The sequence below is a fragment of the Tachypleus tridentatus genome, chromosome 12, assembly GCF_004210375.1.
Source record: "Tachypleus tridentatus isolate NWPU-2018 chromosome 12, ASM421037v1, whole genome shotgun sequence".
NCBI lineage: Eukaryota > Metazoa > Arthropoda > Merostomata > Xiphosura > Limulidae > Tachypleus > Tachypleus tridentatus.
In genome coordinates, this window is record NC_134836.1 from 93,248,738 (window position 1) to 93,271,841 (window position 23,104).

Sequence of the window (23,104 nt, forward strand, 5' to 3'; positions counted from 1 at the left end):
TCTCTTTTTATGAAAAGTAAACAATAATAAAATATTAACTCACAAAATAAATTAAATAACAATGCCTATATTAAACAGTCTTGTATATCCAACAATGACTACTTGCTGTATTTGTCTTAATTTCTGATAAGAAATGGGTATTACTACTTGGTATATTTGTCTTGGCAGTCACAAAAAATAATTAAAACTGTAGATATTTCACTATAAAACGTTCCACCATTTTCAGCAGATCAGAAGGTTTTTTCTGAGTTCTTCAAGATGGTGGAACCTTTTCTACCCAAACATATGAAATTTTAAGTGTATATTTTACTTTTAAGTTATACAGTAAAGTATTGTGTATTTTTATGTGTTGAAGGTTCTTGCTCATTATATAAAATATTTGCACAAAAATGATCATATAATGTACTGAGAATGACTAAGTCAATAATGTTTTGTTTTTTTCTTCGTCCCAGTTTCAAACAGCTAGACAACTGAGGCTTATCCTAGTTCTAATAAACACATATCATTAAGCTGTTCTTATTTGTGTTTTAATGGAGAACGTTGTTTATTTTTGCTTTTGTTTCTTATAACTTACCGTATTTACATATCAGTTATTTATACATTTAAGCTGTATTTAAATGTATTTAACACGATGAGTTTTTGTTATTTTTAGATATGTGTATATGCACGTATATGTTTTATCTGCCATTTTGACAAACGGTTTACTTTTACTGTAATTTTGACTTAAAATGAACCATTAAGATTTAAGTAGTTATTTTCTCAAAAAACAAACAAGCAAACAACGTTCTCTGATGTCCTCGGTGTCCGTAAAAAAAACTTCGTGTATTCATTCTCTTTATAACAAGTTTGATATTACTCCTAAATTAATATCATGATTTAACAACATAGTTCTTTCTATACAAAGTAATAATACACATTGATTAACAATGTTTATTTTATTGAATAAACGTAATTCTGTGTTTCGCGTACAAACTGATAAAGTATTGTGTGGAGAATATTCAAGGATTTTAATGGTTCCAATCAAACATTCAACATAATAACAAGATACAGTCATTTAATTTTTTTATATACTTCATATCAACGTGGGTTTGTCTTTGACAAATCTTTGGACAATTTCAGATTTGAAAGAAGTCCTCTGAGTTAGAGCTTCCAAATTTCAATTACATATTTTTTATAGATTAAAATGTAATTAACAATCGAAATCCACATAATATCCTCTCTTTTATCAACTATTTGTCAACAAATTCCCAAATGTAGCACAAAAACCTTGTAGTCGTATATGCACCCCAGAAACTTACCAACACATTGACAAAATGCAGCACGTGTGGACAAAGTAATGTGGATAACTTTTAATTTCTGCATTGTACTTAACAACATGATGTTGATAGACCACGATTATACATTGCGACTGATGAGATTGTGCATCAGACAGCGTTACTTGTCCATGAAGAAGATCTTTGATACTTAGTTTCCAGAACTACCCATGAAGACTAGTTAAAGTCTATGTTTGATTATTGTGGTGATCAAGTTAGGCACACGAGCTTTCCCTCGCGTTCTTTGAACCAATTTTTTTATCATTTCAGTAAGGTTGGTGTATTGTCTTTGAGAATCAGACCAGGTCCTTTTTGAAATAAAGTGTTCCTAATATGGTCAGTCTTGCCTACAATACGGTTGAAGTGCTCAGTTGCTAATGTTTATCTTTCAGTTAGATCAAAGGCCCTAAGCCATTCTAATAAAAAGCTACCATTGCCATAACAGATTCCTCTTCATAATTAACTGAAGACACATATAATTAAGGTTACAAGCTTCTTTTGTTCTTCATCAGACAAAAACATACCATTTGATGATGATTTAATCAAATTATATTTTTCTTTAGGTTTTCTATCCAATTGTTCATGACACCATTTCACTTGAGCTTTCCCCTTTTATATTATCTTATTAAATGTTTCGGGATATTTGTTTTGCATTTGGCGCAAAACTGCACAAGGGCTATCTGCACTAGCCGTCCATAATTTAGCAATGATTGGCTAGAACAAAAGCAGGTAGTCATCACCCGCCGCCAGTCGTTGCTTCCTGGTTGAAAATGATATACAACTTGTATTAAACAAGTCGAATGTTGCAGCTGTGTTCGAGAAATATCCTGGACTGACGAGAATCATCTTCTTGTTCCTCTACTGCAACTCTTCTGGAAACAAAAAGAACAAAGCATGTGCCATTAATGTTGAAGATGGCAGCATTTAGGTTATTCTAACTTCAAGTTTAAGCAATACCCCCATAACGACATTAATCCCAAGAAGTTTTGAGTCGCCATGTAATTCTTTAACAAAATATTTTACATCTGGGTGGCTGACACAGTCGGCAACCGAAGTAGGACGAGCGTGTTCAGTGATAGATATTCGAATTCGCGAGCCTCAGACTGTGAGCCGAACACCTTAACCACCAGGCCATGAAGTCTCAAAACAGAAATCGAGAATAAGCAAGTTTCATGTACATAATTATTTTCTTAACTTTATAGATTCGGATTTACTGAAATAATATATGCATCTGAATGACGTATATCTAAGTGTATACATTTATGTTACGTATATACTTTACGTATATCTAAGTGTATACATCTATGTTACGTATATACTTTTCTTTAATATATTTACAACCACACACTCACAAACAGAATCTCTTGATTTTTGAATTTGACTATTTCGAAATCAGAGTTTTCCATAAGTTAGTTATCTTGCTACAAACCACTTATTATAGTCGTTGTTGAACATATAATCTTTCCTATCAGATAGATACTGTGTAGTTTCAACTTATTCTCAACGCATGCAAAGAAGGTCATTACAGCTGGGTGTTAGTGAAACCACTTAAAGTCTAAGAAAGCTGAGAACCTTAAATCAATCCGAGATATAATCTGTAGTTTCTTAAGCATCTTATATTACTGTAGTCTGAGTGTTGTAATTTTTTATATGCTAAAGATATACCATTTTCACATTGCGTGTTTTAGTCAAAATAAGGATGATTCGATTGAAGTTCTTGGCTTCCCCGTTAAATGTGTCCAATAGTATAATCTTATTCATAGATACTTGTTCTTCATTTCACTTTAGACAATAATTTAGATCGTAAATCTGGTTTATAATTAAATCATGTTAAATTTAGGATTTAACATTAATAACATTAATCAGCTATGATACATTAATATAAAGCAAAATGATTCACATGTTAGGGGCGTCGGAACAAGATAGTTATAAAGACTTGAGAATCATTGCAGCTCTTTGTTCAACCTATGAATAAGTTTGGTAGTTGATTCTCACGTCCTTGAAGTCGCACGCTAAACAATTTCCACTTTGTGTTTTGTACAACATTAGTAGACTGTTACGATATTTCCACTCTGAGGTTGTATTTTAAAAGAAACAATCAGAAGTGCAGCTATTTTTTTCCAACAAAGTACAGTGGTACAGAAAGCAGCCAAACGTGGACAAAAAAAGATGAGAAACAAAACTAAGTTGTGAGAACGTCTCCAAATGTCTCTCAAGTTAGTAATCATTCGACTACATTTTTTTTCTCGTGTGTGTTTCTTGGTGTGTGGGCCTTTGTGTTTTATTTCGTTTTAACAAACTTCTGTTTAAAGATAGACAACAATAAATGTTCTCATTCTGAAAATTTATCAACCAAAGTCTTGGTATTCCTCATTTTTTAAACTATTTATTTGATAAAATACACCAGCTTGAAAATAATATACAATTGTCTTACACTTAGAAGAACGTAAGAAGTGAGTCAAACATTTCGGGTAGATTGTTATTTACTGAGCTGACTGTAGTTGAAACCACGTGCTCGTTCAATACGTTTTACAGCCAATAAGTAGTTTCTTATAGTAGAACACAGCACACTCCATTAAAACCGTGGACGCAAACTATTCACGATAGTTTGAATATGGCATGTTTGTTTGTTTGTAACTAAGAGCAACGCTACACAATGGGCTACATGCGCTCTGCCCACTATGAGTACAAAACCCGGTTTCTAGCGTTGAAAGACCACAGACATCCCGTTGTGACACTAGAGGGCGGCATGATATAAACCAATATAAAAATCATTAAATACCAGTTGTTGTTTTTTCTTGACGTAAAAAATTAGCTTCTTCGAAGAACTTTAAATATTAAGCTTTAACAAATAGATAAATATTAGATAAAGAGATCTAATACGCAATATAAATCTTCTCCTCTTACTGTATTTTTTATCAGCCAAAACATTTTATCAGTTTTATGTCGTACCTGTTTTGTGTATCCAGAAACAATCTGTTTTTAGATATATCTTTCGAAACTTTTCATTTATGAACTGAGTCAAAGCTACTAATGTGTTTGTCGACTATTATACGGAAAAACGGAGTTCGTGGATTGCGAGATGATTTCGATAAAATCTGAAACAACAGCTTAAATACCCTAAACTAATACACTCAAGACAAGCTGTATGTAATAAAAAAAAAACGTTATTTTTCGTCAGGATTCATTAGTGTTCTATTGCAAAGAATGACGCATTCGCTTCATACTTAAAACACTGTAGTTTCAGTTGTAGAGCTTTAGTTTCATTTGCATGTATGTTGGTTACATTAATTTTCTTTTTTCTATGCATCTAAGGCACATGTATTTTTGTTAATCGAAACTCTATTTGAATGAATTTTCATTGCTGTTTTGACAAAAATTCAAAGTACAATATTCCTTTGATCTAGATTATTCACTCTATAACGTATCTCCAGTTTCCAAAAGCAGCGTAACATACAATTAAAATTAAGAAAATAAATTAGTTTATCACAACGAGAATTTTTTCCGCGGTTATTTTTTCCCCAGTCACAAATGTTTGTTTATGAAAAGTGATCGTAAATTTGGGCGTAAAATAAAACATATTGAAAACAAAACAAACTCGAAGTGAATCGTGACAGCTTCAATCAACTTTAAAACATCCTTGATGAGAAACATAGCCTAATTTTACGGGTTCTTCACAAATTTATGTATCAGATTTCACGCTCCTACGTTTCAATATCATATTTCGGGTATATCAATGAAGAAATAATCAATTAACTCATAAATTTGCATATTTTATCGTTATAATGAGAATATAATTATGTATGACTAAGAATTTGAAACTAAGCTCTTAACGCAGTCTATGTGTGAGGTTTTAATGAACAGGAATATCCAAAGCATCGCTGTGTCCACGAAATACACCTACTGGATTTTTGTTATTCACATGAAGTTGTATAAGGACTATCTGCGGGCCCGGGATGGCCAGGTGGGTTAAGGCGTTTGACTTGTAATCTGAAAGTATCGGATTCGAATCCCCGTCACACCAAACATCCTCGCCCCTCAGCCGTGGGGGCATTATAATGTGACGGTCAATCCCACGATTCGTTGGTAAAAGAGTAGCTCAAGAGTCGGCGGTGGGTGGTGATGACTAGCTGCCTTCCCTCCAGTCTTATACTGCTAAATTAGGGACGGCTAGCGCAGATAGCCCTGGAGTAGCTTTGCGCAAAATTCAAAAACAAACAAACAGACTATCTGCGTTAGCCAGATTAATTTTGAATTTGTAGACCATAAGTAAGACAACTAGTCAACAGCACGTTCCCACTGCCAAATTTAGCTACAACCCCAAACTGTGGAGGAAGACTTTTTAACTGAAACTAGACGCGAATTGTAAACACATATTACTATTCGAGATATATGTAACTAACGGTGAACGTCACGGGTTTGAATCCCCGTCGCACCAAACATGCTCGCCCTATCAGCCGTGAGAGCGTTATAATGTGACGGTCAATCTCACTATTCGTTGGTAAAAGAGTAGCCCAAGAGTTGGCGGTGGGTGGCGATGACTAGCTGCCTTACGTCTAGTCTTACACTGCTAAATTAGGGACGGCTAGCGCAGATAGCCCTCGTGTAGCTTTACGTGAAATTCAAAACAAAACAAATCAATAGCTTGAATATTTTTATTGCAAACATATCGAGTACAACAGCTAATGCTGAAATGTACAATTTGAAAGCGACATCTCGCATATATAGCCATCGCATCTTTATTTTATCTTTCTCAAATACATATATATATATATATTAATCTTGGCACCAGCGACATGAAGCAACATATTCATTTGGCCTATAGTTATTTAACTGACCCAGTTATCCACTCCTTTTAAACTCTGTTACAAACCAGTAATATGGTAATATTATTACATTTCAATAATTTATATTAAGTACTTTTAAATGAAGAAATTGATAACTGAAAAGAGACTTGAAGACTGGAATACGTGGTTATCATTGAACTATCTTAGTCCCGAAATATACTTTCATTTGAAAAAGGAATTATTAATTATTACCACTTCACTGGCTCAAAGCGATAGTTCATATTATTTGGTCTTTGTACGTATCTAATGTAGTATGAAGATCAAACTTTACATACCAACTAAATAACACTTTATAGGGTTGACTATTAAGAAGTCCTGGATTGCTCAGTGGAAAAGCATTGTTATTATTAGCCAAAAGTTTCGTTCCCGTGATCTCTCTTCACTTACTTTTTTGTTCTTGTTTTCGCTTTAAAATATTTAATATGTTTTTTAAAACACAAATAAACATATATTCTTGAAAACATTCCGCATCAGTAATGAATAAGAAATAATATCAATTATTAAATAGCTACTCTCGTAGTGTTTATGTGGTAACTCTTGTTATTAAGTTGATTAGGGATCCTCAACTACCAATCGGGAGTCGTTGGTTCGAATCTCGTTACCGAACATGCCCCTTTCTTCAGCCGTGAAGGCGCTATAAAGTAATGGTTTATTTTTTCTGTTCGTTTGTAAAGAGTAGTCCAAACGTTGGTTATGGATGGTGTCGATTAACTGCATTCCCAGTGGTTTAACTGTTCTAAGTAGGGATGGCTAGAGCAGAAAATAACACTACGCACTTGGTATTCATGCAAGAAGCAAAACAACAACTTATTAGGTCACTTACTGTTTCTGTTAGGTTTTTTTTTCACAGTCCTCTTAGATAGTGTATCATTGTTTTAAAATTTTGAACCTATTCACATGTCAGTGCTTTGGCTTTTAGTACATGTATTTATACCTCCAACAAATTACATTCAGTTGTTTCCGTGCAAAAGTAGAAAATAGTTTTGTAAGTAAAGTCGAAAACGAAAAAAAAATTATGATGAGTTTTATCTAAATTAATTTTAAATCTTTGTCTTACAACACTTCTGGGTTTTATATGTAAGTGTATTAATGTGTTAAGTATATATCATATGAATATTTTAACGTGTTTTTAAATGAACATTTTACCATTTGGTATTTGGTATTTACAAGAAATATGGTGGTTTTGTCATATATAAAGCTGTTTTTCTCACATTTATCTCAATAAATAATTTACAACATTTTATCGGCATATATTAGAACTATATATATCATACAATTAGAGTATTAAAAATATTATATTTCGTTATCTCTTACCTCTCCGCTTCGATTTTACCATGAAAAGGAAAGTTTTCCGTGTAAACACTGTGAAAATGCCGAAAAAAACCATGTGGGAGAAATCCTGAGTGTTCGAGTGGTTATATACATATCATAGAGCAAAGTACATTCTGAGTTTTGAAGTGGTTATATACATATCATAGAGCAAAGTACATCCTGAGTTTTCGAGTAGTTATATACATATCATAGAGAAAAGTACATCCTGAATTTTCGAGTGGTCATATACATATCATAGAGCAAAGTACATCCTGAGTTTTCGAGTAGTTATATACATATCATAGAGAAAAGTACATCCTGAATTTTCGAGTAGTTATATAGATATTATAGAGAAAAGTACATCCTGAGTTTTCGAGTGGTCATATACATATCATAGAGCAAAGTACATCCTGAGTTTTCGAGTAGTTATATACATATCATAGAGAAAAGTACATCCTGAATTTTCGAGTAGTTATATAGATATTATAGAGAAAAGTACATCCTGAGTTTTCGAGTGGTCATATACATATCATAGAGAAAAGTACATCCTGAGTTTTCGAGTGGTCATATACATATCATAGAGCAAAGTACATCCTGAGTTTTCGAGTGGTTATATACATATCATAAAGCAAAGTACATCCTGAGTTTTCGAGTGGTTATATACATATCATAAAGCAAAGTACATCCTGAGTTTTCGAGTGGTTATATACATATCATAGAGCAAAGTAGATGTAACAAGTATTACCAAAAGTGGAAGAGTTGACATTGGTTAATTCACTAAATATAATAATATATTAGAAAACATAAAAGATAGAAGGTTCCTATTTTATATTCTAACTTTTCAATATTGGTAATTTGATTTTCTAATTCAGAAGAAGCTATAGACTTTGTATTTAGACATCACAAACATTAGGTTTGAATCAAAGCTGCATTAAACATACACAAAAAGTAGATATTTTGGATTATTTTATATACTTACCTTTAAATTAAGGAATTACTTAATGTATAATCCTATTGACAAAAATTTATAAAATATTAGTTCAACAACATTTTTCGGTTCCCCTCGGTGGGCTGAGCAGATAGCCCGATGTGGCTTTGCTATAAAAAAAAACACAAACACACACTCAACAACATTTTGAATGTAAGTCTACAAACGTAATAACATGCCCTCTGACTCATACCCGTCTAGATAGAGTTTACGATTAAAATTTAGATTTTTTTAATGTTAAGGACTAGTAATTGATTTAAAATATTTGTATGCCATACGCGTAAAATGAATTGCCGATTTACCTGGCTTTCTGGATGTTGAATGATCGGTCACCATCTTTCTATGATTAACGGTTACGAAATATGAAAGTAAACAACCTTATTTACTTTTATCCCTTTTAAAATACCATGAAACATTTGTTATAAATACATAAATGGATAACAAAAACAACAAAATAATTGATTTATTACCATGTTTCACTAAAGATGAGCTAAAATAATGTTAATGAATTACCAGGTGACCAGTTGACTATATTCTTTTGTCTTCCAATATGGTAATAAATCAACCTTTTTTCGTTATCCATTGAAACTGATCACTTTTGGGAACAGTGTGTAAAAGTTCTTTCTTCCCACTACCTACGTAATGCCTAAAAATGACAAAATGTAGTTCTGTACGTGCCGTCCCACCACGAATTTATATCGCCAATGGTTATCACATGACCCTCTTTTGTGCATATTCAAACTCGTTTTTATATAACTTACTCAGTCTCTGTATATTGGTATTACATTCATATATCAAATTTTAACAACCTAGACAGCGCCATTTTTAAGTTGTTAAAAGAGTATATAAAGTGCCACATATCACCAAAAATCTACACTTTTTATCATGTCTTCTACAGTTATTTTTGTAGCTATCTAGTGATAAAAACCTAAACTTTTCTATTAATTGTTTGTTTTTGAATTTCGCGCAAAGCTACACGAGGGCTATCTGCGCTAGCCGTCCCTAATTTAGCAGTGTAAGACCAGAGAGAAGGCAGCTAGTCATTACCACCCACCGCCAACTCTTGGGCTACTCTTTTACTAACGAATAGTGGGATTGACCGTCACATTATAACGCCCCCACGGCTGAAAGGGCGAACATGTTTGATGCGACGAGCATTCGAACCCGCGATCCTCAGATTACGAATCGAACGCCTTAACCCACCTGGCCATGCCGGGTCTTTTCTATTAAAAAGCTATTATTATGCAGAGGCATTTAATTTCAAGTGTACAAGACACTAATCAGCAAGATTGTTACACATCTAAACAAAATAAATATTATTGCAATTTCTGAGACGATAAATGATAAAACTTAATGCAAGAAAAACTTTATAGGCTTTTACATTCATAGCTGTCTGTCAAACATTCTAAAGCTGAACTAAAGATACATTTGCTTACTTATTTCGTTCTCTGTCACTACAGGACGGAAACATATGACGTTGGTTGTCATCGAATATTCAGAGTTGCGTTCCATCTCTGCTGTTCATAAACCAAATGTTGGTGAAATCTTATTATATATTCAATGGCCTTATACAAGAGCTAAACTGTAATAATGGATGATGCTCGCTTTTAGCTTAGTTTATGTTGATCTTTCAAACTGCTTTATTTAACGTGGTGATGTTACATGTCCCTAAGTGCTATGAAACCCATATTTCACTTCATATATAATAATGCTATACAAATGTATCCACTACCTTTAGAAATACAATCTATACAATAACTTACTAGTAGCAAAAATAATATTTTTTAACCAGAAGTAGTATGCTTTACAGATAATAAAATAAAAAAAAGATAGTATTTTCATAAACTTATTTTATCTTTGGCTTTTTTAAATCCCAAATTCAGGCAAGTCATTTTACATTTACAGTAAAACTGTTACAACGTAAAGCACTTCTTGTTTTAATTAAAGATCAAACTCGCAAAATAATTTAGAATTAGACAGATTAATAGCCTATATAAAGTCGTGGAATGTTTGTATAATACAAGTATTTTTAATGAAATTCGAAACACATCGCGATGTTACAATGATGTTTCAGCGCTTTGTGTGTGTGTGTGTGTGTGTGCGTGCTACGAAGCACTACCCAATAGACAAAAATATGTCTTGAAATATCAAGACATAGAACTTTATTTAGTTTCGTTAACAATCAATAGATGGGGTAATTGCTGTTGACAGCCACTACGAATAGTCTAAATTGAATCACTCACAAAATAATATTCAAATTTTAGCTGTTTTATATTTCCTACTATGAAACGTAAGTACCGCGGAAGTTATTATTTTAAGTGTTGTTTACTCGGAAATCTATGTCAAAATATTATATACACGTCGTGAAAAATTATATCCCTCCACAGACCAGCTTTCCCAAAATAAAAGTTTAAAAAGTTATTAGAAACAAACACAAGCCGTTAATCACAACATATGATCACCCACCTCTATAAAAAGGAATTACTCATGCAATTTTCAATGATTCTCCATACATTTTTCTTACTTGAATACATAGGGTAAACATTTTAAGCATTCACTTGCACAATATTTTAATAAAATATTAATTACTGCAAGACACTGCAGGTGGACGCTTGTAGTTGGTCGGGTGTATAGTTATTATAATAAACTGTTTTTTTTTATATTTTATTTTTTTCAATAAGATTTGCATGACCGTCAGTAGATTTTTTTTTAAATGTAATCAGTAGGAGTTAACTTATCATTATCATCTGTTCTCACTTGAATTAGGTCCTACTTCAATGAAATTTTTACATTTGTTTAGAATTTTTAACATGTAATGTATACTTCTGCGGTACAAATTTGTTCTTAGTTCCTTCTCGGCTGTTTAAGCCAGAACAAAAGATAACTGATTGAACTTTTTTTTTCTCTTATAGAGTAACGTAGCTATACCCGGGGTCTTTCTGAATTTACTGAAATTCTGTCATATTTTACCAATATTTCACAACAAAGATAATGAGATGTTAAAGGCGGCAAACCCGATGAAAGAGTTCCTTGATGAGAAGAAGAAAAACAAAAAGAAGAAAGATCATTCAAACGAAGCAGGAGAGAAACAAGCAGCTGAAGGAAGTGATTCATTATGAATTCTGTACTTATTGGAAAGTCAACATAAGTGTTCATCTCAAAAAACAACAAAATCATAAAATAATTATCATTTATTTTCATAAAAGAAATAAAGAAAAAGCAAAAGAAGTACAAACTAACGAATTTTTCCAGAAAATGTAGCTGAAATTTTGAGTATTTATGCCTAAAATAAAAAATAACACTACCCTTGAAAATATTTTTCGCTGTTATATTTTAGTAATAAATACCCTATTTCAATGTTCAAATTCTACAGTTAACGCATAAATCGGAAACATATCAGGAACTTTTGTCACCCTGAAGTATGCATGAAGTGTTAAAAAGCAGTAAAGACATCGTCTCTAATATTTTCCCTAAATTTCAAGTTTATTGGAATTATTTATTCATCTAATATTAAATTTTAAATATATAGTTCCTTATTTAAATTTGGTGATTTTTTTTCACAAATTGTTTCATTCAAACTGTTTTGGTTTTTAAAAGTAGTTTTTAAGTCATTTATTTATTGACTAAATTTGTTTTTCAAACTCAGTGCCTCCCAGTGGCACAGCTGTAAGTATTCGGACGTACAACGCTCAAAACCGTATTTCGATACCCGTGGTGAACAGAGCATAAACATGCCCAGTGTGTTTGTAAAACGCTAAAACTAATATTCCACTAATAGTTTATCCGTTTTCTAATAAGTAAACACGTGATTTGGTGGAAATTTCGAGTTGGACAAAACTTAGAACACAACTGCCTACATTACTTTTGTGTCGCCGTTACGAATGTGGGAAACGGCACCATTTTATACATGTATTTTCTATGTAATTACCACGTACGTTGGACGGTGCCATGGAATATTATGACACTGTCCAACTTTATCATGTTTTTAGCTTTTGCAGGCCATTAACCTGTTTACTTCTATTTAGATTTTTACCTAATTTTTAGGAATTGTTTCGTTATTAATTTTGTTAACTTCTCATATAATTTTATTTTTACAACGGTTGTTTGGCGCAAATAGCCACGCTACTTTGTTCCTATAAATCCTCAAAATCAACCAACCATCCAAAACAATTAATGTAGAATTAATGAACTAACAAGTTACGCTGTTAAAAATGTGCAAATTAATTCACAAATTCGATGTAACGTAGAACTGGACGAACTGGATCCGTTGTTTAATATTCTAATTACAGTGATTTTAAAGATAACATGAAGACATCCTGTAAATATTTAAATTATAAAACTATAAATTTATCAAAAGAAGACATCGTGAATAAATAAAGGAACAATATTAGTTGTTTACTTCCTTGAACCAGTACTTATTTAAGTAATAAATAAATCAATTAAAACTGTGCCACTGGGGGCGCTAGTATTTGTAATTTATGCGTCGTTTTCTTAACATATTTGAATGAATGTGTTTGTTTGTTAAATTCGCGCAAAGCTACACGAGGGCTATCTGCGCTAGCAGTCCTTAATTTAGCAGTGTAAGACAAGAGGGAAGGCAGCTAGTCATCATCACCCACCGCCAACTCTTGAAATACTCTTTTACCAACGAATAGTGGAATTGACAGTCACATTGTAACGCCCACACGGCTGAAAGAACGAGCATGTTTTGTATGATGAGGATTCAAACCTCATCGATTAAGTCGAGTGACTTAATCACCTGGCTGTGCCAGGCCGGACTGAATGTGATCCATTGTTTAAGATGCCCAACTATGGATCTGAGAGTCCCCCATTTGTATCCAGTTACTGTCAAAACCCATCAAGTTCCATTATTAGGTCACATAAGAGTAGCCCGAAAATTGGTTCTATGTGTCATTGCCTAGTTGCCTTCCTTCTATTCAAGAAGTTCAAAATTACTGTGAAATTGTGCAGACAGCTCTAGAACAGCTTCGCTTGGATAGTCTACAACAAATACACTTTTAACGTTTAAGTTTGTTGAATCTTACAGAATTTTCTTCTTTATGTAACTGTAGTTGGAATTAAAACTATAAAACTTGTATTAATTTCTCGTATTTTGTCCTAGATTTTCCCGCATTTATCTGAGTTCAATAAAAATTTAAAATATAATTTAATGTTGTGTGTCTATGCAGTCGATTCAGGTTAGTATCTTCTTAAAAACTTTATATGGAAATATACATTTCTAAACATTTCGTTGTAGTGCTTTAAAGAACTACATAATTAAAGTTCGGACTTTTCTCTTAATTCAAGCATAAACTGTTGTTACTTCTCCAAGAAACTAATTCTTTATCTGATTTTATAATACGATAATCTTCGGCGTAACAATGAACTGGTTACTTTTGACCTGGCCTGGCATGGCCAAGCGCGTAAGGCGTGCAACTCGTAATCCGAGGGTCGCGGGTTCGCGCCCGCGTCGCGCTAAACATGCTCGCCCTCCCAGCCGTGGGGGTGTATAAGTGACGGTCAATCCCACTATTCGTTGGAAAAAAAAAGCGTAGCCCAAGAGTTGGCGGTGGGTGGTGATGACTAGCTGCCTTCCCTCTAGTCTTACACTGCAAAATTAGGGACGGCTAGCACAGATATCCCTCGAGTAGCTTTGTGCGAAATTCCAAAACAAACAAACCTTCAATGTACATGCAACCCAGTGTTAAGTATTATAATAACAACTGAAGATTTGTATATATAATGACTAAAATAATAATATATTTACAGGACGAAAAGAAAATTATTAAGAAACAGTGACCAAACTAGATATATGCTACTAACGCATAACATCCTAGAGAACAGAAACCTAATAAATAAACTTAGAGAAAAACAAAATCGGCAAATCGTTTATTTTACGTCATTTGAAGTCTAAAAGTGCAGTGGTTAAAAACAAATGTTAATAATTACTGGAGTATGTTTTTATCTGCAACAAATAGAATAATTAATAAATAAATACAAGCAAACGTTAAAGGATATTTGAGCGACAACTATCTGTCTCTATGAAAAGCGAATTACGCGGTTTCATCTATATTACATAGTGTACACATAATGCCTAACATCGAAAGCATTCTTTTGTCAAACTTGTGCTTGCGTATATTTATACCTTGCGATTGATGACTTTTTTCTTAAACATAAACTCAAAACTTCTGAACTATCAGTTGTTATTAACTACTACCAACACATGATCAAACATCATTCAAAACATTTAAATATATCTTTTAGTATTCCTAAGCCTAAGACTAAGTTACTAAGGGAACGTTGAGGCAAATTTAAGAAATGTTTGTATTAAAGATTAAATATTACGCATTTGATAACAACCATAAATAAACGTATTACTTTGTTGTTGTTCTTCTAGTAAAGTCTTCCTTACATTATCAGCTGAACAGTTTTTCATTAAAAGGTTTTTGTTTTTTTTTTGCTTTTTGTTAAGCCTAAAGCAACACAGTTTCAAACGTGCACTATGCCAATCGCGTGTTTCCAGATTGTTAGCGTTCAAAAAGCCATTTGGCTTACCGTTGATACTCCCTGTAGATTACCAGAAAGTTGATGGACTTACAAACTGAAAATCTGTGGTTCAACTCTCCTAGTATTGCAGCTTAGTACTAACGAAAACAACTTACCGCTGAGCCACCGACGGTCGGTCTATGTTTATACCTGAAATCGTAACGCAAGTTACAGATAGCTGAACAGGCAGATAATATTTAATCATTGGAAAGTGACTAATATTCGTCTTTAGTTTTTATTGGTTAGCAACTGAATAAGCTTTTGAAAGTGTTAATTCAAGTCTATTCTAAGGTTACTATTTGAAGTAAAATTGTTAAACCTGAAAGCGGTTTTCTCCTCATATGTAAGTTACAACCAGTACCAGAGTTATGAAATTTATAAATGTAATAGTGATGATTTTTCCATTATACCTTATAATTTTAAGTGTATTTGAATGGCGTAAAAAGAAACTATATCCTCTTATTAGTGGAAGAGTATGGCAAAGGAGAAAAGCAAAAAAAGCAGTTTATATTAATTATCTGATTCTCTCGTTGTTTGTTCCAAACTCCTGTGTTTGTACGGTCACCAGATTTAAAGTACAACCTGTTATCTGCCGTTGTTTGTTCCAAACTCTTGTGTTTATACAATCACTTAATATAAAATAAAATATTTTACTTATTTTTTTCGCGAAAAGAGAGTAAATTTATGTATTGGTTCAGTTAAAGCATTTAAAAGAACAGTTAATGAAGCAATCGTGTAAACGTATATTACTTTAGATATGTTAACTGACTTGAACCAATTAATAAATATATACATATATTATCCTATCTTTGATTAAGCCAAACCTGTTAACTTAAAACAGTAAATCACTGGTGACATAAATTAGACACAATTAAGACATAGATTATCTCGCTTTTGATTAAGCCAAAATTGTTGATCAAAACAGTAAATTTTGATGACATAAATTAAACAATATTTCGATTAAAATTATCACTGAAGTTATAACAAACAGTGTCTTGTAAGCTTCTAATAATATGTAGTTGAACTTTATCATTTTTACACATTTGTGTTAATCTTACTCTTGGGTGATTATTTGAATTGTTAAAATGTGTCTCACTACAGTGAGTTACATTTCACAATGTCCTGGGCTCGAACCTGAGCAGGAAGAGATGCAGAACTTTTATTACTGGAGAAACAAATTTCCTGATGCGATTGTGAATTCGTGCTTAGTTATATAGATAACGAAAGTTTAAACTGCTCGCATTGAAACCTTTATACGTTACAGTTTCATGAGTTTTCATTTGATATATGTTATAATCGAATAATCTGTGTTGTAAACAGCTTTTTTTTGTTTTTTGCCCCTGAGATTTGGTTATGAAGACAGTAAATGTAAACTAATAATATTTAATTAAAATTTGTATATCTTACTTCAGAACCTTATCTTAACATCACGTGCTATTTACGTCATTATCCATCAGGCGTCAGCATGGTTAAATAAGCGTGGGAGTTTAATGTAAAAATGTTTTTGATATCCTTCCTGTATAACATTCATTTCACACTTCCACATGATCTGTGAATGTTAATAATAATGCAAGTGTTTCTTCTATTTGGAAACTGTTAACGTCTGCAGTTTTTGAGACTCTAAGATACCAAGTGTTGGAGTTTCATTCCACAGACAAATATGAGTATATATTTTCATTAGTGCCACTTAATACAATGATGATATGTTGAGTTGGATTCTTCTTTATCGGTGCAAACTTCACAGTCATGTAAAAATATGATATCTACATATCTAACTGATAAACCTTTCAAGCGCGTCACAAGAAGTATTTGTTGGCATTAGATAATTTGTTCATTCAGAGTTAGTATTGACCAATCTCACCACAAGCAAGCAGACAGACACACCAATACAAAATCGAGGCTTCTGTACTTTCTAGTAATTACTTGACAGCATATTTAAAAACTAGTGTTCAGTTCGTTACTTAGCCGAAATGACCGGAGAGAGAGAACAAGTAACCGTGGAATTAACTGGTGGCGGGCCGTGGGGTATCCAGTTTCAGGGAGGAGCTGACACATTTGAACCTCTCACTGTACATAAGGTAAGATATATAAATTAAAATAAAAATGTTGATAAAAACAAAGGTGAATTATAAGTTATATCTTAAAAAAAACTGGTATAATGTTTATTACATTATGAATATGTATGTCAGGTTTCAGTGCAAGTTTTAGTTTTGTTTCTGTTTAGTTATCTATACTATTTAAATATGCTCGGGTACAAGTTTCCCTAAATGTGATAACTAATGTATGTTCCGTTGTTAAATGAAATTGTCGATATTTTGAATATTTTTAGCAACTAGTGTAATGTAAAATGACTCTCAAAACATTATATTGGTACAATAGTGATAGTTGTAGATATAGCTGAGTGTGTAATTTTATATTATATTTGTACAACAATGATAGCTGAAGATTTAGCTCAGTGTTTGATTTTATATTATATTGGCACGACAATGATAGCTGATTGTGTGATATTTTATATTATATTGGTACAACAATGATAGCTGTAGATTTAGCTAAGTGTTTGATTTTATGTTATATTGGTACAACAATAATAGCTGTAAATTTAGCTGAGTGTTTAATTTTATGTTATATTGGTACAACAATGATAGCTGTAGATTTAGTTGAATGTCCAATTTTATATTATATTGGTACAACAATGATAGCTGTAGATTTAGCTAAGTGTTTGATTTTATGTTATATTGGTACAACAATAATAGCTGTAGATTTTGCTGAGTGCTTAATTTTATGTCATATTGGTACGACAATGATAGGTGTAGATTCACTTGAGTGTCAAATTTTATATTATACTGGTATAACAGTTATAGCTGTAGATTTAGTTGAGTGTCAAATTTTATATTATACTGGTACAACAATGATAGCTGTAGATTTAGCTGAGTGTTTGATTTTATGCTATATTGGTACAACAATGATAGCTGTAGATTTAGTTGAGTGTCTAATTTTATATTATATTGGTACAACAGTGATAGCTGTAGATTTAGCTGAGTGTTTGATTTTATATTATATTAGAACAATATTAGTTTTTTTGGTTTTGAATCCCCGTCACACCAAATATGCTCGCTCTTTCAGCTGTGAAGGCATCCTAATGTGCCGGTTAATCCCACTATTCGTTGGTAAAAGAGTAGCCCAAGAGTTGGTGGTGGGAGATGATGACTAGCTGCCTTCTCTCTAGTCTTACACTACTAAATTAGGGACAACTAACGCAGAGAGCCCTCGTATAGCTTTGCGCGAAATTCAAAACAAACCAAACTAAATCCAGTACGATAAATCTGAAAATTATATCCATTTTTTCCATCACTTGCAGATTTTTCAGGAAACGTCGTAATATGATACATAAAAGTAAGACCACAACATGTAGTTTGAAAGTAAAAGACGTAGATTTCACACGAAAAAATCAGGATGAATGAAGATTCATATTCTATACACATCAATGTTCTTCACATTTCTTCAGTTGGTATTTTTTGTTAACAAAAATAAAATAATAAGAAATGTTTGTGTTTGTTTGCATTTTCTTATAGCAAAGCCACACCGAGCCTTTTGCTGAGTCCACCGAATAAAAAGTGTTCATTGTGATAAACAAAAAATAATAATTCAATCTAAGTAAGTTTGTTTCCTTCCCAATTTGTAAATATATGTATATATATATATATATATATATTATTTTAGAAATCTGTGTAGATGAATTATGGAAAATCCCTTATTAAAACTAAAACAACTTTTATGAAGTTGAACTTCACAAGTCTGTGCAATTAAGAGACAAAAAAGTACCGACTGACGTGTGTGCACATTGATTTGTTTTTATGGAAAATTTAATTTTTTTATGGACGGGACTTGGCTTACGAGTTTGATTGTGAGTCGGTGGATCATTGTTATTTATGCCCGTCCCCTTGAAGCTGCGGGTTCGTTATATGAGTAACGGTCATATTTAAATATTCCTTTAGAGTAGCCCAGTAAATATTAACAATGAGTGCCGTTGAATAGTTGCGTTTCTCTAATCTATCAGTTCAAAATTAGGGACAACATGCTCAGATATAACTCGAGTTTAACTAGGCGCGATAAACCGATAGAAAGAAAAAACATTTCCTTTGTCAAACCTCTCAATATTTTAAGTATTGTAAACATATAAAATGTATATATTGGCTTCCAGATGAGGTCATAAGCTATACTTTACTCTATTGAGGTCCTGTTTAGACTGAATAAACCTCATGTTAATCAGTTAACTCGTTAGGGTCAAACTTAACCAGAGCGACTATCGCTAACACAAAATTGGTCATTTCCAAGGAATATAAAAGGAATCATTACCTCAAAAGATCACTTGACTGCCAGTAGAAAAGATAAAGGGTTAATCTCACATTTTAATGTGACTTTGCAACTATTCTAACCATAGGAAGACAAAAAAAGTGCTGCTCTAGATGAGTGTCACCGAATAATAGATACCTAAAGCAACAGCAACTTAATGGCCTTCTTTATCAACTAGTTATGTGAAAATTGCCCATATCTGTACAAATAACAAAATTTAAAAATTACCATATTAATAGAAGGAAGTAGAAAAGATACGGTATGATTATTTAACACGCCTTTATGGCACAGGGAAGGGCAACAATATTTTTATAAATCTCCCCTTCAGAACTCGGGCCCAGGACAATCGCTGTGTCTGTCAGATGGTATCCTTCAACTAATGAAAAATATTAAGCTGATATTCATTAAAAGCACATGCTATATTTATAACTTTTCAAATGCATGAAAGAAAAATATAATACACGAAAATAAACTCTTAAAAATAAATGAAGTCAGTCAAGATAATGACAAACTAAAAAGTATCTTTCCGAAACATAAATATTAAGATTTCATTCTTTCTGTAAAAATTCCAATATTATAAATGGGCAAAACCATTCTTCCTATAAACATTTCTCCTTTTTGTATCTACAGTTCGAGCTTGACCCAGTCGTTAGCATACAGAAATGTACGTTTGAGGTTCCGTGGTTCATAACCTGTTACCCCCCCCCCAAAAAAAAAAAATCAAGTTCTGTGCTTTCTGGTCGTGGTTGAGTTATAGGAGTGACAGTCAAATCTCACCATTTAATTAGAATAGCAAAGAGGTTGGCGGTGGGTGGTGTTGATTATATGCTTTCTACCTAATTTATCGCTTCAAAATGATGGACGAATAGAGCAGGTAATCCTCTGGTGGTTCAGCTATAAATTTAAGATTTTCTAACAGTAAAATTCGGGGCTGGATCCAGACATTGATCTTAACAAGAAACAAACTCTAGCCTTTCTCATCAATCCAAATACACGTGTATTGCAAATGTTGTGTCATTCTGAAAAATAAATAAGTACTGCACCTTCCTGAAAACCACAACCTCAAGACATTTTCTAGATACTGCCCATATTATTATCAATTAATTATCTGAGATACTTTTAACGTCAAAGACTGAGTTAAATAAGATATTAAAGTATAGGTTTTATATAATAGATCCGGAGAGACAGCAAGGCAAGCAATTTTTTATTTGAAGGAGACATCGTAATAACCATTAATGGACAGCTCTGTAATAGCATCGGCTGTAACAAGGTTGTGGACATTATTGACGGTGAAGAAAATATCGTTATTCAAGTTCTCAGGTTTGTGCATTGAATAAAAATACTACATGTTCGAAGTACATTCACGTTACTAATCCAGTTTATTGTAAATTCACGTTTATTAGCTACTGTTTTTGGCACTCGTAAAGCACTTTGATATCTTTTACAGACTCGTATTTAAGATAACGATTTCCATGTTAGCCAATTTAAACACTAAGCATATTATATATTATGATGTGGATTGTTATGTTACAAAAGAGTGTAGAAGTTGATTCTCATTAACTCAATAAGATTGAAGTTAACATAAATGTCGAAACAAAGGGGGCACGTGACCCCAGTAATTATGTTAAATTTATAGCTATTGTTAAGTTTGAATATTACATCGTGCTATGTATTGCAATTTCAGATAGCTTGAAACTGATTTAAATTGTACTTCAGATATATAAGCTAAACAAGCGTCGTGTGTATCAAACTTATGATATTTTCTAACAAGATTGATACTTAAAGTTTTCTTTGTTAATAGAAATATATTTAAATATACGAGCAATAACACAATTTATAATAAAGGTTATTACAAATAATGATTTATGTACATGAGGCTTACAATCTTACAGTCTTTTTTATCTGCTCTGGAACTTACTTGGTATTTTATCGCAGGTTCACGATGAGCAAATTAATTTTGAATGAGGTAGGTACGATTTACTTAGCTGGGAGCTAGTTATATCTGCGTTCTTTGTTGATCACACGTCGAGTTTTTCACCGCTGAAGTTACATAATGTCTTCGTAAAAATATCAATGTCCAATTTAAATTCGCTGAAATTAAATGGCTTGTAATTTATAAACGTTCCTTATCAAATATCTTAAGTTTCTCAATTAATAAGCGTTAATCACAGTTATAACTTCCGAGGTTTCTAGTAATCAAATGTAGCAAACCAATAATGTATACTTTCTCTTGGCACGTCACGTTCCTTAAAATTATAGGCGTGAGGATAGTTTTTAAAAATTTCATTCTGCACAACAATGTTGACGGTAATCAATGATGTCAAGAAAATCCACTTGTAGAGAAAAATATATATGTAAAAACGGCTCGTCTACTTAAAAAATTTTCTCAACCCAAACTAGCCGTTTTTTACATATATAATGTTGATGATACACCAGCGTTTACATATACACATACATTGTTGATTCTTACACTCGAAAATCTTCTACAACTTCAGTGAATAGGCGGGAATTTCGCAATGCAGATTTAACAGTATAAGTTACATACATTTCTAAACATAAATTTAGCTGAAACAAACATCGATATTGAAATATATAGGTATATACATAAAAAACAGTAAATCCGTTGCAACTGTTAAAACATGTTTATTTACACAGCTTAACTTTGTTTATATATCACCATAGTGATTTTATTTAATAAAAATTCAGTTTTCACTTCATTGGCACAGAAGACGGTTTTTTCTCTCTATTTAAATTACTATTCTTTCCCTCATATATATTAATAGCATAAAATAGTTTTATTTCAAAATATGAAACAATTTACTGTTGTATTTAGCCGATAACTTATTAATATCAGCACTGAAAACATTTACCGATTTTACACAAAACTACCTACTACAGCGCACCTGATGGAAAAATCATATTTTTTAAAATCATATCATTTAAAAATATTTTAAACATATTTCTATGATAAACATCGTTAGCTATCATAAAGGAAAACCAGTCACACAAAAATATAATAGAAATTTCTGTGTGTCCCTTTTCATCAAAACCATACTTGATAACGTAACTCGTGTCCTCCTTACTTGGTGGTCCAGTGCGAGTTTCCAAACAAGAAGAACAGCGAATAGAAACGTTCCATCTGCACCAATTGTTAACTTCCGCTTACTGCAAACGAAGTTTGACTTATCAGGCAAATTCTATTTATATACGTCATTCTACATTCTACATATACGTCTTAGAAATTATTACGTTACCATTGTAAATGCGTAAAATACCAGTAAGAACATTAAGATGACCACAGTATGACTCATCAGACAGTGTGATACAACTAATGGATCCCTCCTTCTCTATATTACTACGTTTCTTCTAAATGTTTTTCTTCGAACAGTTTATCAGTTTATACAGAGCTCATTATCTTATAATATTCCTTTCAATTTACCGAAACAAACATCAAAATATGACACTAATTATTTCGTACTCCATTGGAATTACCAGTTTAATATCTTTCTGACGTCCAGCTGAGACCATTTCAAGATAAAAATCCACGTGACCGTCTGAGCTGTAAAATTCTGATAAAATATTTACTTCATCGATTAGAACAGCAATTGTCATTTTTTAAACTTGCATAAATAATCTTTAAAACAAGAATTGGAAATTTTGACATTCTATGGAATATATTGAAGGTAAACGTATTTGGACAGCTTTCTCTCCAAGTAATGATATTGTAACGTAATGAAAAAGAAAAC

At 32.4% G+C, this 23,104-nt stretch overlaps 1 protein-coding gene and 1 long non-coding RNA gene across 3 annotated transcripts in view; one reads left to right on the top strand and one right to left on the bottom strand.

Annotated features, from left to right (window-relative positions):
- Positions 1-988: 988 nt before the first annotated feature.
- On the bottom strand, positions 989-23,085 carry LOC143234021 (uncharacterized). The gene is made up of 3 exons (XR_013018474.1): positions 22,851-23,085; positions 22,414-22,523; positions 989-2,185 (listed from the first exon to the last, which is right to left on the bottom strand). It is a non-coding gene; the product is annotated as an uncharacterized LOC143234021 (long non-coding RNA).
- Positions 16,510-23,104, top strand: part of LOC143234015 (uncharacterized) — a 39,649-nt gene continuing 33,054 nt past the window's right edge. Inside the window, exons 1-2 of one of the 2 annotated variants that reach the window (XM_076471011.1) lie at positions 16,510-17,083; positions 20,533-20,678. In XM_076471011.1, the coding sequence (XP_076327126.1) occupies positions 16,976-17,083; positions 20,533-20,678 (254 nt within the window). In that variant the 5' untranslated portion in view covers positions 16,510-16,975. The remainder of the gene's footprint in view (positions 17,084-20,532; positions 20,679-23,104) is intronic. The other variant, XM_076471010.1, reaches the window with a different exon arrangement.